This window comes from Phyllobates terribilis, unplaced genomic scaffold (assembly GCF_046119375.1).
Source record: "Phyllobates terribilis strain yellow unplaced genomic scaffold, ASM4611937v1 Scaffold_7__3_contigs__length_470593459, whole genome shotgun sequence".
NCBI classification, from domain to species: domain Eukaryota; kingdom Metazoa; phylum Chordata; class Amphibia; order Anura; family Dendrobatidae; genus Phyllobates; species Phyllobates terribilis.
The window spans coordinates 78,310,348-78,329,679 of NW_027362767.1; the positions used below are offsets into that span (position 1 = coordinate 78,310,348).

The 19,332-nt window shown below is 49.0% G+C and overlaps 1 protein-coding gene across 2 annotated transcripts in view; it reads right to left on the bottom strand.

Moving 5' to 3' along the window:
• Positions 1 to 19,332, bottom strand: part of SPTBN5 (spectrin beta, non-erythrocytic 5) — a 466,593-nt gene that overhangs the window by 81,955 nt on the left and 365,306 nt on the right. For both annotated transcript variants that reach the window (XM_073638836.1, XM_073638835.1), the window contains exon 42: positions 3,419 to 3,532. In XM_073638836.1, the coding sequence (XP_073494937.1) occupies positions 3,419 to 3,532 (114 nt within the window). The remainder of the gene's footprint in view (positions 1 to 3,418; positions 3,533 to 19,332) is intronic.

A 19,332-nucleotide genomic window follows, 5' to 3' on the forward strand; every position in this document is an offset into this window, starting at 1 on the left:
GGGCGTGTGCATAACAGCATGCTCAGGCCATGGTTCCCGTTGAGCCCCACGGCCTTCGCTCTTTGAGAAGTTTTTCCAGCGAATACATGCATTAAAATAAATAAATATATATTTTTTTTCCTTTAGCTGAGTTCCAGGCGAATTGCGCACTCGTCCAGATGGATCTATCAGCTCTCGTTCCTGCGGATCCGCCACGTTACTATGGGGATCCAAAACAGTGTCGTGCATTTGTGGAGCAATGCATGCTACACTTTAAGGCCTACCCTCTTTATTTTCCTTCCGATTGGGCTAAAGTGGCCTTTATGATGTCTTACCTGGCGGGGGATGCCTTGGAATGGATCAACCCCCTATATGAGACACAGGATCCGATCCTCCGGGACCTAATGGCCTTCCTGGTGGCCTTTCTAATGGTCTTCGATGATCCTAACCCGGAGGCTCCTGCTGAAGCTTCACTTCCCAATATCCCGGAGCAGCCCCAATGGGTAATGTGTGTGGGTAGCGTAATAGTTCTCCAGCCCAATGAGACTACTGCCCACCCAGAATCCTCACAGGGTGACTACGCTTTCCGGAATACTTCTCCCAACCTCAAGAGGCAGTCCAGACGTGCTAGACTTAGAGGCAAGCAGTCACGCCTGGGTCTGTCCTCCCTGAGACCTCCTGAACCCTTCGGGGTGCTACCTGGTAACGAAAGGACAGAGACTCTCCTATACTCTGTACCTGATACCTCGCTCGCTTCGTCCAGTGAGTCCAACCTAGTGTACTCCGAAGCAGAGGTTACTCCCGAGTCTCTACACCCCTCCGACCAGGCGGAGGACCTCCAGTTGTGTTCAGAACCCTTCGGGGTGCCACCTGGTGGTGAATGGACAGAGACTTTCCTATTCTCGGTACCCGATACCTCGCCTGCTTCCTCCAGTGAGTCCGACCTAGTGTTCTCCGAAGCAGAAGTTACTCCCGAGTCTCTACACCCCTCCGACCAGGCGGAGGACCTCCAGTTGTGTTTAGAACCCTTCGGGGTGCCACCTGGTGGTGAATGGACAGAGACTTTCCTATTTCCTGTACCTGATACCTCGCCTGCTTCCTCCAGTGAGTCCGACCTAGTGTTCTCCGAAGCAGAAGTTACTCCCGAGTCTCTACACCCCTCCGACCAGGCGGAGGACCTCCAGTTGTGTTTAGAACCCTTCGGGGTGCCACCTGGTGGTGAATGGACAGAGACTTTCCTATTTCCTGTACCTGATACCTCGCCTGCTTCCTCCAGTGAGTCCGACCTAGTGTTCTCCGAAGCAGAAGTTACTCCCGAGTCTCTACACCCCTCCGACCAGGCGGAGGACCTCCAGTTGTGTTTAGAACCCTTCGGGGTGCCACCTGGTGGTGAATGGACAGAGACTTTCCTATTTCCTGTACCTGATACCTCGCCGGCTTCCTCCAGTGAGTCCGACCTAGTGTACTCTGAAGCAGATGTTTTCTCTGAGCCTCTGTACTCTTCTGACCCGGCGGAGGACCGCCAGTTGTTTCCTGAATCCTCCGGGGTACCACCAGATAACAAAGAGACAGTGACTTTTCCTCATTATGTACCTGATAACCCGTCTATTTCTTCCTGTGAGCTTGACAAGATGTACCTCGAAGCAGAGATTACCCTCAAGTCTCTGTTCCCCTCCAACCCAGTGAACGACTGGTCCTCGAATTCCCTGCGGAAGATTCTGGCAGGCCTGAAGAAGAGGGGGCGTAAGGGGGGAGGTACTGTAACATACCTGGCGGCGTCCTTGCATGGTGGTCCATCTCCCACTGTGCAAGAGGGCGCACTTGATCTCCTGTCCAGAATGTCTCTCTGGCTTCCCTCCATGCTGTCTGTTTGTGTCTGTCTCTGCTGCTTAAGGGCGGCGCCCGATCACTTCCTGTCTTTTGTACCTGCTGTGGGTCACACCCCTTGTGCGTCCTCAGCCTATTGCTGTCTGACACTTGGTATATAGCTCAGCAGCTCCCTTCTATCCCTGCCTGAGCACAAGTGTTTCTTTCAGTGTGTGCTTGCACTCTGAAGGTGCCAGGTCCGTTCCTGTTTCCCTGTCCGCCTTTCCTGGAGGCTGTATTTCCAGGCCTGTCTGAACTAAGTCCTGTATTTTTCCTGCCTTGCGGTGTCAGCTCCCGTGTCTGAACTGTGTCCTGTATGTCTCCTGCTTTACGGTATTAGTTCCCGTGTCTGAACTAAGTCCTGTATGTCTCCTGCTTTACGGTATTAGTTCCCGTGTCTGAACTAAGTCCTGTATGTCTCCTGCCTTGCGGTGTCTGCTCCCGTGTCTGAACTGTGTCCTGTATGTCTCCTGCTTTACGGTATTAGTTCCCGAGTCTGAACTGAGTCCTTTCTGTGTTCTCTTGTCTGTCCTGTCTGAACACGCTCCTAGCCTGTTCCTCCCGCCTTCTAGGGGCCGATTACCTAGACCCGCTCCTGTATCTTGTCTGTCCTGTCTGAACACGCTCCTTGCCTGTTCGTTCCGCCTCTCTGGGGGCAGTATTCCCAGACCCGCTCCTGTATCCCGCTGCAGTGTCGGTCTCCTCCGTACACTCAGTTCCAGTCTGAACTCTCTCCTATCCTTTACCTGTTTTGCCTCTATGCCCGTTCCCTTCCTTTTTCTGCAGAGTCTGAACTCGTACCTATCTCCTGCCTGTTGTCTCTGTACTCCCGTTTGTGAGTTTGTGGTCCACTCGCTACTTCACTGCAAGTACCCTGTGGGTGTCTGGCTCTGCCTTTCCCTTCCTGTCTGTTCAGTGTGAACAGAGCCCTGTCCTCCCTGCTCAGTCTTCTGCACTCTAGTTGTGCTTGCCTGTACCCCTCTGCCTGTATTGTTCCTGAATCCCGGTGTGTACTGGGTCCTATCCCGCCTGTGTTCCTACTTGCCAGTGCCTCCCTGTCTGCACTCTAGCTGTGCTTACCTTTACCCCCCGGCCTGCTTACCCGCCTGCCTGCATACCCGCCTGCCTGCATACCCGCCTGCCTGCATACCCGCCTGCCTGCATACCAGTCTGTTCCTGTATTCCCCTGTGTGGGTCAACAGCCGTGTCCGGGGTCTGTCCTGGAGTAGCACCTGGTCCCTCTGCTCGGTTCCTCCTTGGTGCACTGGCGTCGTATGCCGTCGTGCGACCCTGGTCGGATCGGGTGAATACTTAGTCACGCCCCTCCAGGCATACACTCTCCGGCACGGTCCAGTGGAATCACTACCAATCACCCGCACACGCCGCTTAGCCCGGGCGTGTGCATAACACCTATATTCACTAACATACAGTAAAATCACAGGATGGACACATCTAACTATAATAAATGACAAAAAATAGAAATTAAAAAAGAGAAGATTCTATATAAAAATCCTTCACACTAGAAGAATCAGTCAACTGGCGCTGATCTCTCAGTATCCCATGCACTTCTTACCTCTTTTTGTGACTGAATGACATTGATGTCACGAATAGTTTCTTCATGTCTTCTGATTAAGTTAGCGACACTTTCTACATCTTTCCCATAGTCAAGTGCTTGCATGAGGGAGCTCTGTGAGGAGGCAAAAATACTAAGTTTGATGCTTCTATCTCACAGGAAACACAATTTTATATATATATATATATATATATATATATATACAGTACAGACCAAAAGTTTGGACACACCTTCTCATTTAAAGATTTTTCTGTATTTTCGTGACTATGAAAATGTTACATTCACACTGAAGGCATCAAAACTATGAATTAACACACGTGGAATTATATACTTAACAAAAAAGTGTGAAACAACTGAAAATATGTATTATATTCTAGGTTCTTCAAAGTAGCCACCTTTTGCTTTGGTGACTGCTTTGCACACTCTTGGCATTCTCTTGATGAGCTTCAAGAGGTAGTCACCGGAAATGGTCTTCCAACAATTTTGAAGGAGTTCCCAGAGATGTTTAGCACTTGTTGGCCCTTTTGCCTTCACTCTGCGGTCCAGCTCACCCCAAACCATCTCGATTGAGTTCAGGTCTGGTGACTGCGGAGGCCAGGTCATCTGGCGTAGCACCCCATCATTCTCCTTCTTGGTCAAATAGCCCTTACACAGCCTGGAGGTGTGTTTGGGGTCATTGTCCTGTTGAAAATTAAATGATGGTCCAGCTAAACGCAAACCGGATGGAATAGCATGCCGCTGCAAGATGCTGTGGTAGCCATGCTGGTTCAGTATGCCTTCAATTTTGAATAAATCCCCAACAGTGTCACCAGCAAAGCACCCCCACACCATCACACCTCCTCCTCCATGCTTCACGGTGGGAACCAGGCGTGTAGAGTCCATCTGTTCACCTTTTCTGCGTAGCACAAAGACACGGTGGTTGGAACCAAAGATCTCAAATTTGGACTCATCAGACCAAAGCACAGATTTCCACTGGTCTAATGTCCATTCCTTGTGTTCTTTAGCCCAAACAAATCTCTTCTGCTTGTTACCTGTCCTTAGCAGTGGTTTCCTAGCAGCTATTTTACCAGGAAGGCCTGCTGCACAAAGTCTCCGCTTAACAGTTGTTGAAGAGATGTGTCTGCTGCTAGAACTCTATGTGGCATTGACCTGGTCTCTAATTTGAGCTGCTGTTAACCTGCGATTTCTGAGGCTGGTGACTCGGATAAACTTATCCTCAGAAGCAGAGGTGACTCTTGGTCTTCCTTTCCTGGGGCGGTCCTCATGTGAGCCAGTTTCTTTGTAGCGCTTGATGGTTTTTGCAACGGCACTTGGGGACACTTTCAAAGTTTGCCCAATTTTTCAGACTGACTGACCTTCATTTCTTAAAGTAATGATGGCCACTCGTTTTTCTTTACTTAGCTGCTTTTTTCTTGCCATAATACAAATTCTAACAGTCTATTCAGTAGGACTATCAGCTGTGTATCCACCTGACTTCTGCACAACACAACTGATGGTCCCAACCGCATTTATAAGGCAAGAAATCCCACTTATTAAACCTGACAGGGCACACCTGTGAAGTGAAAACCATTTCCGGTGACTACCTCTTGAAGCTCATCAAGAGAATGCCAAGAGTGTGCAAAGCAGTCATCAAAGCAAAAGGTGGCTACTTTGAAGAACCTAGAATATAAGACATATTTTCAGTTGTTTCACACTTTTTTGTTAAGTATATAATTCCACATGTGTTAGTTCATAGTTTTGATGCCTTCAGTGTGAATGTACAATTTTCAAAGTCATGAAAATACAGAAAAATCTTTAAATGAGGTGTGTCCAAACTTTTGGTCTGTACTGTATATATATATATATATATATATATATATATATATATATATATATATACACAGCTCAAAAAAATAAAGGGAACACTCAAATAACACATCCTAGATCTGAATGAATGAAATATTCTCATTGAATACTTTGTTCTGTACAAAGTTGAATGTGCTGACAACAAAATCACACAAAAATCATCAATGGAAATCAAATTTATTAATCAATGGAGACCTGGATTTGGAGTCACCCCCAAAATTAAAGTGGAAAAACACACTACAGGCTGATCCAACTTTGATGTAATGTCCTTAAAACAAGTCAAAATGAGGCTCAGTATTGTGTGTGGCCTCCACGTGCCTGTATGACCTCCCTACAACGCCTGGGCATGCTCCTGATGAGGTTGCGGATGGTCTCCTGTGGGATTTCCTCCCAGATCTGGACTAAAGCATCCGCCAACTCCTGGACAGTCTGTGGTGACGTTGGTGGATGGAGCGAGACATGCTGTCCCAGATGTGCTCAATCGGATTCAGGTCTGGGGAACGGGCGGGCCAGTCCTTGGCTTCAATGCCTTCATCTTGCAGGAACTGCTGACACACTCCAGCCACATGAGGTCTGGCATTGTCCTGCATTAGGAGGAACCCAAGGCCAACCGCACCAGCATATGGTCTCACAAGGGGTCTGAGGATCTCATCTCTTTACCTAATGGCAGTCAGGCTACCTTTGGCGAGCACATGGAGGGCTGTGCGGCCCTCCAAAGAAATGCCACCCCACACCATTACTGACCCACTGCCAAACCGGTCATGCTGAAGGATGTTGCATGCAGCAGATCGCTCTCCACGGCGTCTCCAGACTTTGTCACGTCTGTCACATGTGCTCAGTGTGAACCTGCTTTCATCTGTGAAGAGCACAGGGTGCCAGTGGCGACTTTGCCAATCCTGGTGTTCTGTGGCAAATGCCAAGCATCCTGCACGGTGTTGGGCTGGGAGCACAACCCCCATCTGTTTATTATCTTCTGTACAGACGGTTTTGGGTCGACCAGTTTTTGGAGCATTAAGGGTTGAGCCAGTGGCATTGAATTTGTCACGAATGCGGTAAATGGTTTGTCTCTTTGGGGCTTGAGTACCAAATATTTCAACCCAATTTGCTCTAAAGGTTTCAGCATTTTGAGATTTCCAATACTCTGTTAAAATCCATTTTCTTTGATCTGTATTTAAATTATTTGCCATTATGTGATATCTGAATTATCTGAAAAGAAAACAGATTTGGGGGAGATCTATCTGTGAAAACTAGATCTGTGAAACTGGCTCAGTTGCCCTTAGCAACCAATCAGATTACACCTTTCATTTTCCAAAGAGTCTGTGAGGAATGAAAAGTGGAATCTGATTGGTTGCTAAGGGCAACTGAGCCAGTTTCACTTTACACCATGTTTGATAAATCTCCCCCTTCATAACCTTATTACACTTTCTGTCCACCTACTTTTGGACCAACCTGTATATATATATATATACAGTATATATATATAGCTATATATATATATATATTACACACACAGATATATTGATATATATATATCATACACACATACAGTATATATATTAAACACACATAAATTGATATATATCACACGAACACACACATATATACAGTACAGACCAAACGTTTGGACACACCTTCTCATTTAAAGATTTCTCTGTATTTTCATGACTATGAAAATTGTACATTCATACTGAAGGCATCAAAACTATGAATTAACAGATGTGGAATTATATACTTAACAAAAAAGTGTGAAACAACTGAAAATATGTCTTATATTCTAGGTTCTTCAAAGTAGCCACCTTTTGTTTTGATGACTGCTTTGCATACTCTTGGCATTCTCTTGATGAGCTTCAAGAGGTAGTCACCGGAAATGGTCTTCCAACAATTTTGAAGGAATTCCCAGAGATGCTTAGCACTTGTTGGCCCTTTTGCCTTCACTCTGCGGTCCAGCTCACCCCAAACCATCTCGATTGGGTTCAGGTCTGGTGACTGGAGGCCAGGTCATCTGGCGTAGCACCCCATCACTCTCCTTCTTGTTCAAATAGCCCCTACACAGCCTGGAGGTGTGTTTGGGGTCACTGTACTGTTGAAAAATAAATGATGGTCCAACTAAAGGCAAACCGGATGGAATAGCATGCCGCTGCAAGATGCTGTGGTAGCCATGCTGGTTTAGTATGCCTTCAATTTTGAATAAATCCCCAACAGTTTCACCAGCAAAGTACCCCCACACCATCACACCTCCTCCTCCATGCTTCACGGTGGGAACTAGGCATGTAGAGTCCATCCGTTCACCTTTTCTGTGTCGCACAAAGACACGGTGGTTGGAACCAAAGATGTCAAATTTGGACTCTTCAGATCAAGCACAGATTTCCACTGGTCTAATGTCCATTCCTTGTGTTCTTTAGCCCAAACAAGTCTCTTCTGCTTGTTGTCTGTCCTTAGCAGTGGTTTCCTAGCAACTATTTAACCATGAAGGCCTGCTGCACAAAGTCTCCTCTTAACAGTTGTTGCAGAGATGTGTCTGCTGCTAGAACTCTGTGTGTCATTGACCTGGCTCTAATCTGAGCTGCTGTTAACCTGCGATTTCTGAGGCTGGTGACTCGGATAAACTTATCCTCAGAAGCAGAGGTGACTCTTGGTCTTCCTTTCCTGGGGCGGTCCTTATGTGAGCCAGTTTCTTTGTAGCGCTTGATGGTTTTTGCAACTGCACTTGGGGACACTTTCAAAGTTTGCCCAATTTTTTGCACTGACTGACCTTCATTTCTTAAAGTAATGATGGCCACTCATTTTTCTTTACTTAGCTGCTTTTTTCTTGCCATAATACAAATTCTAATAGTCTATTCAGTAGGACTATCAGCTGTGTATCCACCAGACTTGTGCACAACACAACTGATGGTCCTAACCCAATTTATAAGGCAAGAAATCCCACTTATTAAAACTAGCAGGGCACACCTGTGAAGTGAAAACCATTTCCAGTGACTACCAGTTGAAGCTCATCAAGAGAATGCCAAGAATGTGCAAAGCAGTCATCAAAGCAAAAGGTGGCTGCTTTGAAAAACCTAGAATATAAGACATATTTTCAGTTGTTTCACACTTTTTTGTTAAGTATATAATTCCTCACGTGTTAATTCATAGTTTTGATGCCTTCAGTGTGAATGTACAAGTTTCATAGTCAAGAAAATACAGAAAAACCTTTGAATGAGAAGGTGTGTCCAAACTTTTGGTCTGTACTGTATATATATTATGTATATTACACACACACATACAGGTGCATCTCACTAAACTAGAATATCATTGAAAAGTTAATTTATTTCAGTTTTTCAATAGAAAAAGTGAAACTCATATATAGTGTCATTACAAACAGAGTGATCTATTTCAAGTGTTTATTTCTGTTAATGTTGATGATTATGGCTTACAGCCAATGAAAACACAAAAGTCATTATCTCAGTAAAATAAAATAATTAACAAAAAACACCTGCAAAGGCTTCCTAAGCTTTTAAAAAGGCCCCTTAGTCTGTTTCAGTAAGTTTCACAATCATGGGGAAGACTGCTGACTTGACAGATGTCCAGAAGGCAGTCATTGACACACTCCACAGAGTTCCAATTTTCATTTGGAAATCAAGGTCCCAGAGTCTGGAGGAAGAGTGGAGAGGCCACAATCCAAGCTGCTGGAGGTCTAGTGTGAAGTTTCCACAATCAGTGATGGTTTGGGGAGCCATGTCATCTGCTGGTGTAGGTCCACTGTGTTTTATCAAGACCAAAGTCAGCGCAGCAGTCTACCAGGAAATTTTAGAGCACTTCATGCTTCCCTCTGCCGACAAGCTTTTTGGAGATGGAAATGTCATTCTCCAGCAGGATTTGACACCTGTTCACACTGCCAAAAGTACCAATACCTGGTTTACAAACAACTGTATCACTGTGCTCGATTGGCCAGCAAACTCGCCTGACCTTAACCCCATAGAGAATCTATGGGGTATTGTCAAGAGGAAGATGAAAGACTCCAGATCCAACAATGCAGACGAGCTGAAGGCTGCTATCAAAGTAACCTGGGCTTCCATAACACCTCAGCAGGGCCACAGGCTGATGGCCTCCATGCCACGCCGCATTGATGCAGTAATTGATGAAAAAGGAGCCCCGACCAAGTATTGAGTGCATTTACTGAACATACATTTCAGTAGGCCAACATTTCGGATTTTAACCCCATAATGACCGAAGCATTTTCCGTTCTTGCGTTTTCATTTTTTGCTCCCCTTGTTCCCAGAGCCATAACGTTTTTATTTTTCTGTCAATATGGCCGTGTGAGGGCTTATTTTTTTCGAGACGAGTTGTACTTTTGAACGACATCACTGGTTCTACCATATCGTGTACTGGAAAACGGGAAAAAAATTCCAAATGCAGTGAAATTGCAAAAAAAAGTGCAATACCACAGTTGTTTTTTTTTTTTTTTCTACCATTCACTGAATGCTAAAATTGACCTGCCATTATTATTCTCCAGGTCATTAGACACCAAACATGTATACCTTCTTTTTTATTTAAGTGGTGAAAAAAAAATCCAAAGTCTGCTAAAAAAAAAAAAAAAAAGTCGCCATTTTGCGAGACCCCTAGTATCTCCATTTTTCGTGATCTGGGGCTGGGTGAGAGCTTATTTTTTGTTCGCCGAGCTGATGTCTTTATTAATACAATTTTGCAGTAGATCTGATGATTTGATCGTCCGTTATTGCATTTTATTGCAATGTTGCGGTGACCAAAAAAATGTAATTCTGGAATTCAGAATTTTTTTCTTGTTACGCAGTTTACCAATCGGATTAATTATTTTTTTATATTGATAGATTGGGCGATTCTGAACGTGGTGATACCAAATATGTTTATGTGGGTTTTTTTTTATTGTTTTATTTTGAATGGGGTGAAAGGGGGGTGATTTCAACTTTTATATATTTTTTATTTTCTTTTAATATTTTTAAAAACATTTTTTTTACACTTTCTGCTTGCTTCAATAGTCTCCATGGGAGACTAGAAGCAGCAACTGTCTGATCGCCTCTACTACATAGAGGCGATGAGCAGATTGCCTGTATGTAGCAGAAATGCTCACTTGCTATGGGCGCTGACCACTGGGCAGCGCTCAAAGCAATCTAGACATGACAACCACAGGGGTCTGCTGGAGACCCCGGGTTGTCATGCCAAGCCACCAGTGATCCGCGATCATGTGTCGGGGTCACCGATGGGCGAGGTAAGTGACGCGCTTCCCGGAAGCAAGTTAAATGCCGCTGTCAGAGATTGACAGCGGCATTTAACTGGTTAGCAGCCGCGGGTGGATCGCGATTCCACCCGAGGTTGTTGAGGCCACATGTCAGCTGTATAAATCAGCTGACATGTGCCTGGTTCAGTGCGGGCTCAGCACCGGAGACCGCGCTGAACCGGGGGTATACACACACATACGACAACATACTCTATATTAGATATAACACATATATTGAGGTCATTCAGACAGTAAAGTAAAGCTTTGAGTGAATACAGAATTTAATTGTGTAAACACTCTAAAGTATATTTTAGATGACTTCCAATTATTTTAAATAAAAAAAACCCATTGTAATATGTTTTTATTTTATTACTATTATTATGGTGGCCATGTGTGATGCCCAGCTGCGCTTGGTATCACAGATCCTGGAAGAGTGCATTGATGGATTCCTCCACAAGAGGCCCCCATACCGTTTACACATCTCCACCTTCCACCTCAGACCAGCAGAGGGAGCCCGTTAGGGAGATAAATAGGGAAGGTGGAGCTAGGTAGCTCAGTCTAGTCTGGAGTCGAGAGTCAGTCAAGAGTTTAGCTCAGTCTGGTTTAGCAGTGAGTCCAGTACAGTCTGAGAAGAGTTACCTCAGAGGACAAAAGCCTGTTCCAGCTCCTGCAATTGCTATCCTGCAGTTGAGCTTATCCAGACCAAGACACAGTGTAGCTCAGAGAAGTGAGCTTTAGGTGTGCCGGCGCCATAAGATCGGTGAAGCGCGGCAAGCTGCCGTTAGTGTGTATAGCCTAGTGAGGGCCCGAGTAGGCCGAAGGCGAGTGGAGAGTTAGTACATAGGGGGCAGAGGAGCTTAACTTGCTCAGCCCGAAGAATTTACCGGACACCGGGTCCGAAGCTTACCAGGATCTCTATGACCCAGTAAGGCATAACCGGAATCCCTGGAGAACTACAAGTCCAAGGATCGCTAAAGTGCTGATACGTAACAGAGCCGGGAGACACATAAGCCCCGCAAGCTGAGGAGTGTGTACTCCAAGAAAAGGCCCAACCACAAGGTCAGCCAGCGCAGGACAGAGACAAAGTTAGGCCTAGCTCCAGGCAGGTCAGAAACTTACTACGCATAGGCAAGAAACAGGTGGTCCTACACCCGCTCATAGGGGAGGATCCTGACATGCACCCTTCACCCTACAGTGCTCCGGGACGTGCCTGAATTTCCATCAGTAAAAGGTACTAAAGTGACTATCGCGTCTGTCCCTGTTCTTGCTCTGACCCGGCTGGGTCTCGCCTGTCCTGCATTCCCCTTTCCGTACGCTGCGCTTAGGCCTAGCTCCACCTGTGGGGAGCTATACCATCGAGCTGCCTTATCATCGGCCTCAGTGGACTGCGCAGCGCTGGTGATTCTCACCAGAAGCCACAGGTGGCGTCACAAACTTTTATAAAATAAACAACTATCAACGCTTTTAAAGAGTGACCCCAGGGTACGGGCCCGGGAGCCGACCACCGCGACATCCCCAAGGCCAGGCAAAGGCCCGGGTACCGAGTCATCCCCATCCCCCTGGGCTAGTCATCTTTTGCTGGCGTCACGAACAGGATAGCGTGCCCGCTGCAACGCCGCAGTGTTATGCCCGTTGCCACCGGGTACTGTGCGCCTTTATTCTGAACTGTGTGTTTTGACTGTGGTGAAGATTGCCGCCATTGTTGGGCCACCGAGCAAGAAGAAGGGCGTAACCGCGGGAAACTGAGGGGCGTACCTGCAAAAGAGCACGAAGCCTCGGACAAGCCCCACGCCTCGACGTCAAACCAGGAAGCGCCAGGTCCTGTAAGGAGCGTCGTTGCACGCTCTGATGTAGGACGCAAGCGACGTAAGGTCCTGAAGACGACCGTCACCTGCGGAGCTGCGGCCTACCGGAAGAAAAACTACGAAGGTAGGCCACGGTTAACTAGGGTGGCGCCAGAATGTCCGACGAACAGCAGAACGCCGACATGCCGGTCAATGTCCCTGAGGTTCAACCCGCGCCCGATGATGAGCAGGCCGAAGCAGCCGCTTCACCAGCAGCGCCTGTAACCCCTGTCATTCCTATGAATCTGCCGTACATTCCTGGAGCAAAGTGGCTCCCCCAGTATAACGGCAAACCAGATACCCTGTCTGGATTCAAACGGAAGATATGTGGTATCTTGGATATGTACTCCATGACAGGCAAGCAAAGAGCTGCTGTCGTATTAGGACAACTGACCGGTACTGCGGAACGGGAAGTGGAAACATGGTTGGCCGCAGACCAGGAGTCAGTGTCCGCAATATTTCAAAAACTACAGACTGTTTTTGAGGATCTTACTGAGGCGGACCACCGGATGAGGTTCTACAACTGTTCCCAACAACCGGAGGACAATGTTCGGAGGACTTCCCAACAACCAGAGGACTATGCCTGGCGTCTACAAGGGGCCCTGCGGGCTCTGAAACAGGTTAGTCCGACCAGCATAGAAAATGAACACAAAATGCTGAAGGACCAGTTTGTCCGGGGACTGAGGTCTCCAGAGGAGAGCAGGACTGTGCGTTGGTGGTCCCTGGATCATCCAGATGCCACCTTTGATAATCTTAAGGACATGGCTACAAAAGGACTGCAGCCCCTGGAAACAAATGCCATCCAATGTTACCAGGGTGGGGCTACCCCAGTACCTGCTACACCCACCTTTTCCCCAGTGGCTGCTGAAGCTAAGGTTCCAGCAACATCCCCTAGAGAAATGGACAGTCTGCGCTCTGAAGTGCGTCAGTTGAGCAAAACCCTGACCACTGTGCTGAGTGCTCTGCAGCTGCGGACGGAGCCCGAGGAAGGAGGGAAGATCCTGTTAGCCAATAGCCCTGAGGATGTCCCCTGGATGCGAAGGAGGAGGAGGCCAACATCACCCTCTTCGAGGACCAGTGACCAACGCCGTCCACCGAAGGACCCTACCTGCTACCGCTGCCGCAAAGCCGGACACATCGCCCAGAATTGTCCTTTAAACGAGAAAACCCTGGGTCCGAGGGCCGACACCCAGGAGTAAACTCACCAGGCCCATCAGACTGGTACAACAGGTTCGTCGGAGGAAGACCTTTCCTGTCCATTGTACTGGACGGGATCCCGACGCACGCCCTGCTGGACACAGGATCTCAGGTAACCATCATGCCTGACGTCCTCTACAAGAGGTTCTGGTCCATGGACGACTTACGCCCGCCAGCTCCAAATCTTTCTGTATATGCCTCAAACGGACTCCCCCTTAACCTACTCGGGGTTAAGAATGTGACTGTAAAGGTGGGGAGAGTGGAGCTGAAGGACCAGGGGCTAATTGTAGTAGAGACTAATCCTGCCACGTGATGCCACTGTTGCCAAATTACATGCTGTAAATAACAATTGCATTCACGAGGCAGAGTCCTTAACTTCACCAGACGAAGTGGAGGATAATGACCCTGCAACCCAGGTGGAGGATTGGTGTCAACAGCTCCATGTTGGGACAGACACCACTCCTACCCATCAAAAACAGGGTGTACACCGGGTGGTTCAAGAATACTCGCAGGTGTTCAGTAAACATCCACTTGACTTCGGGAGGATAAAGGGGGTTCAACATCATATCCCCACAGACGACCATCCCCCAATCAAAGAACGTTACAGGCCTATACCACCAGCTCACTACCAGAAGGCAAAGGAAATGTTGCAAGACATGAGGAAGGCGGGGGTAATAAGGGATAGTTGCAGTCCCGGAGCAGCTCCCCTAGTGCTAGTTAGGAAAAAGGACGGGAGGCATGTGAATGTGTGTAGATTACCGTCAAGTAAATCGCATTACACATAAAGATGCAAACCCTTTACCACGCATAGAGGAGTCCCTAGCTGCCTTAAAGTCTGCAAATTACTTTTCCACCCTTGACCTCACTAGTGGGTACTGGCAAGTAGCTGTGGCTGGGGAGGATCGGGAGAAGACGGCCTTCACTACCCCGATGGGACTCTGCGAGTTCAACAGTACGCTGTTTGGACTCTGCAATGCCCCCGTGTTATGCACACGCCCGGGCTAGAGCGGCGTGTGCATGTGACTGGTAGTGATTCCACTGGACCGTGCCGGAGAGTGTATGCCTGGAGGGGCGTGACTAAGTATTCACCCGATCCGACCAGGGTCGCACGACGGCATACGACGCCAGTGCACCAAGGAGGAACCGAGCAGAGGGACCAGGTGCTACTCCAGGACAGACCCCGGACACGGCTGTTGACCCACACAGGGGAATACAGGAACAGACTGGTATGCAGGCAGGCGGGTATGCAGGCAGGCGGGTATGCAGGCAGGCGGGTATGCAGGCCGGGGGGTAAAGGTAAGCACAGCTAGAGTGCAGACAGGGAGGCACTAGCAAGTAGGAACACAGGCGGGATAGGACCCAGTACACACCGGGATTCAGGAACAATACAGGCAGAGGGGTACAGGCAAGCACAACTAGAGTGCAGAAGACGGAGCAGGGAGGAAAGGGCTCTGTTCACACTGAACAGACAGGAAGGGAACGGGCATAAAGGCAAAAACAGGTAAAGGATAGGAGAGAGTTCAGACTGGAACTGAGTGTACGGAGGAGACCGACACTGCAGCAGGATACAGGAGCGGGTCTGGGAATACTGCCCCCAGAGAGGCGGAACGAACAGGCAAGGAGCGTGTTCAGACAGAGCAAACTAGAGAACACAGAAAGGACTCAGTTCAGACTCGGGAGCTAATACCGTAAAGCAGGAGACATACAGGACACAGTTCAGACACGGGAGCTGACACCGCAAGGCAGGAGAAATACAGGACTTAGTTCAGACACGGGAACTAATACCGAAAAGCAGGAGACATACAGGACACAGTTCAGACACGGGAGCTGACACCGCAAAGCAGGAGACATACAGGACACAGTTCAGACACGGGAGCTGACACCGCAAGGCAGGAGACATACAGGACACAGTTCAGACACGGGAGCTGACACCGCAAGGCAAGAGACATACAGGACTTAGTTCAGACAGGCCTGGAAATACAGCCTCCAGGAAGGGCGGACAGGGAAACAAAGACGGGACCTGGCACCTTCAGAGTGCAAGCACACACTGAAAGAAACACATATGCTCAGGCAGGGAAAGAAGGGAGCTGCTGAGCTATATACCAAGTGACAGACAGCAATAGGCTGAGGACGCACAAGGGGCGTGACCCACAGCAGGTACAAAAGACAGGAAGTGATCGGGCGCCGCCCTTAAGCAGCAGAGATAGACACAAACAGACAGCATGGAGGGAAGCCAGAGAGACATTCTGGACAGGAGATCAAGTGCGCCCTCTTGCACAGTGGGAGATGGACCACCATGCAAGGACGCCGCCAGGTATGTTACAGTACCTCCCCCCTTACGCCCCCTCTTCTTCAGGCCTGCCAGAATCTTCCGCAGGGAATTCGAGGACCAGTCGTTCACTGGGTTGGAGGGAGACAGAGACTTGAGGGTAATCTCTGCTTCGAGGTACATCTTGTCAAGCTCACAGGAAGAAATAGACGGGTTATCAGGTACATAATGAGGAAAAGTCACTGTCTCTTTGTTATCTGGTGGTACCCCGGAGGATTCAGGAAACAACTGGAGGTCCTCCGCCGGGTCAGAAGAGTACTGAGGCTCAGAGAAAACATCTGCTTCAGAGTACACTAGGTCGGACTCACTGGAGGAAGCAGGCGAGGTATCAGGTACAGGAAATAGGAAAGTCTCTGTCCATTCACCACCAGGTGGCACCCCGAAGGGTTCTGAACACAACTGGAGGTCCTCCGCCTGGTCGGAGGGGTGTAGAGACTCGGGAGTAACTTCTGCTTCGGAGAACACTAGGTCGGACTCACTGGAGGAAGCAGGCGAGGTATCGGGTCCAGGATATAGGAAAGTCTCTGTCCATTCACCACCAGGTGGCACCCCGAAGGGTTCTGAACACAACTGGAGGTCCTCCGCCTGGTCGGAGGGGTGTAGAGACTCGGGAGTAACCTCTGCTTCGGAGTACACTAGGTTGGACTCACTGGACGAAGCGAGTGAGGTATCAGATCCAGGATATAGGAAAGTCTCTGTCCATTCACCACCAGGTGGCACCCCGAAGGGTTCAGAACACAACTGGAGGTCCTCCGCCTGGTCGGAGGGGTGTAGAGACTCGGGAGTAACCTCTGCTTCGGAGTACACTAGGTTGGACTCACTGGACGAAGCGAGCGAGGTATCAGGTACAGAGTATAGGAGAGTCTCTGTCCTTTCGTTACCAGGTAGCACCCCGAAGGGTTCAGGAGGTCTCAGGGAGGACAGACCCAGGCGTGACTGCTTGCCTCTAAGTCTAGCACGTCTGGACTGCCTCTTGAGGTTGGAAGAAGTATTCCGGAAAGCGTAGTCACCCTGTGAGGATTCTGGGTGGGCAGTAGTCTCATTGGGCTGGAGAACTATTGCGCTACCCACACACATTACCTGACGGGGCTGCTCCGGGATATTGGGAAGTGAAGCTTCAGCAGGGGCTTCAGAGTTAGGGTCCTCGAAGACCATACGAAAGGCCACCAGGAAGGCCTGCAGGTCAAGGATGACAGGATCCCATGCTTCCCATAGGGGGGTGACCCATTTCAAGGCATCACCCGCTAGGTAGTCAATCATAAAGGCCACTTTAGCCCAATCGGAAGGAAAATAGAGAGGGTAGGCCTTAAAGTGTAGCATGCATTGCTCCACAAATGCACGACACTGTCTTGGATCCCCATAGTAACGTGGCGGATCCGCAGGAACGAGGGCTGATAGATCCATCTGGACGGGTGCGTAATTCGCCTGGAACTCAGCTAAAGGGAAAAAAAAAATTATTTATTTATTTTAATGCATGTATTCGCTGGAAAAACTTCTCAAAGAGCGAAGGCCGTGGGGCTCAACGGGAACCATGGCCTGAGCATGCTGTTATGCACACGCCCGGGCTAGAGCGGCGTGTGCATGTGACTGGTAGTGATTCCACTGGACCGTGCCGGAGAGTGTATGCCTGGAGGGGCGTGACTAAGTATTCACCCGATCCGACCAGGGTCGCACGACGGCATACGACGCCAGTGCACCAAGGAGGAACCGAGCAGAGGGACCAGGTGCTACTCCAGGACAGACCCCGGACACGGCTGTTGACCCACACAGGGGAATACAGGAACAGACTGGTATGCAGGCAGGCGGGTATGCAGGCAGGCGGGTATGCAGGCAGGCGGGTATGCAGGCCGGGGGGTAAAGGTAAGCACAGCTAGAGTGCAGACAGGGAGGCACTAGCAAGTAGGAACACAGGCGGGATAGGACCCAGTACACACCGGGATTCAGGAACAATACAGGCAGAGGGGTACAGGCAAGCACAACTAGAGTGCAGAAGACGGAGCAGGGAGGAAAGGGCTCTGTTCACACTGAACAGACAGGAAGGGAACGGGCATAAAGGCAAAAACAGGTAAAGGATAGGAGAGAGTTCAGACTGGAACTGAGTGTACGGAGGAGACCGACACTGCAGCAGGATACAGGAGCGGGTCTGGGAATACTGCCCCCAGAGAGGCGGAACGAACAGGCAAGGAGCGTATTCAGACAGAGCAAACTAGAGAACACAGAAAGGACTCAGTTCAGACTCGGGAGCTAATACCGTAAAGCAGGAGACATACAGGACACAGTTCAGACACGGGAGCTGACACCGCAAGGCAGGAGAAATACAGGACTTAGTTCAGACACGGGAACTAATACCGAAAAGCAGGAGACATACAGGACACAGTTCAGACACGGGAGCTGACACCGCAAAGCAGGAGACATACAGGACACAGTTCAGACACGGGAGCTGACACCGCAAGGCAGGAGACATACAGGACACAGTTCAGACACGGGAGCTGACACCGCAAGGCAAGAGACATACAGGACTTAGTTCAGACAGGCCTGGAAATACAGCCTCCAGGAAGGGCGGACAGGGAAACAAAGACGGGACCTGGCACCTTCAGAGTGCAAGCACACACTGAAAGAAACACATATGCTCAGGCAGGGAAAGAAGGGAGCTGCTGAGCTATATACCAAGTGACAGACAGCAATAGGCTGAGGACGCACAAGGGGCGTGACCCACAGCAGGTACAAAAGACAGGAAGTGATCGGGCGCCGCCCTTAAGCAGCAGAGATAGACACAAACAGACAGCATGGAGGGAAGCCAGAGAGACATTCTGGACAGGAGATCAAGTGCGCCCTCTTGCACAGTGGGAGATGGACCACCATGCAAGGACGCCGCCAGGTATGTTACACCCCGGAACGTTCCAGAGATTGATGGAGTGCTGCCTGGGACACCACAACTTCGAGACTGTGTTACTTTACCTGGACGATGTAATAGTGTACTCCAGAACGTACAAGGACCACTTGAAACATCTGGCAGAGGTATTTGAGTCACTGTCCTGGTACGGGATGAAGTTGAAGCCCTCAAAGTGCCACCTGCTCAATAGAAAGGTACAGTACCTGGGGCACATTGTCAGTCTGGAAGGGGTAGCACCAGACCCGGAGAAAGTCACAGCCATCCAGAAGTGGCTGGAGCCGAAGAACCTCAAGGAGGTGCATCAGTTCCTGGGACTAGTAGGATACTACCGGAGTTTTGTAAAAGATTACACCAAGAAAGCAGCTCCTCTGCAAGACCTCCTGGTAGGGCAGTCCCCCAAAGGCAAAAAAACCCCATTCCACTGGGGTAAGGAGCAAGCCAAGTCGTTTCAGGAGATGAAGGAGATCCTGACAGGTGATGAGATCCTAGCCTACCTTGACTACAGCCAACCGTTCCTGCTGTATACAGATGCCAGCAATGAAGGGCTGGGTGCTGTCCTAAGTCAGAAGCAGA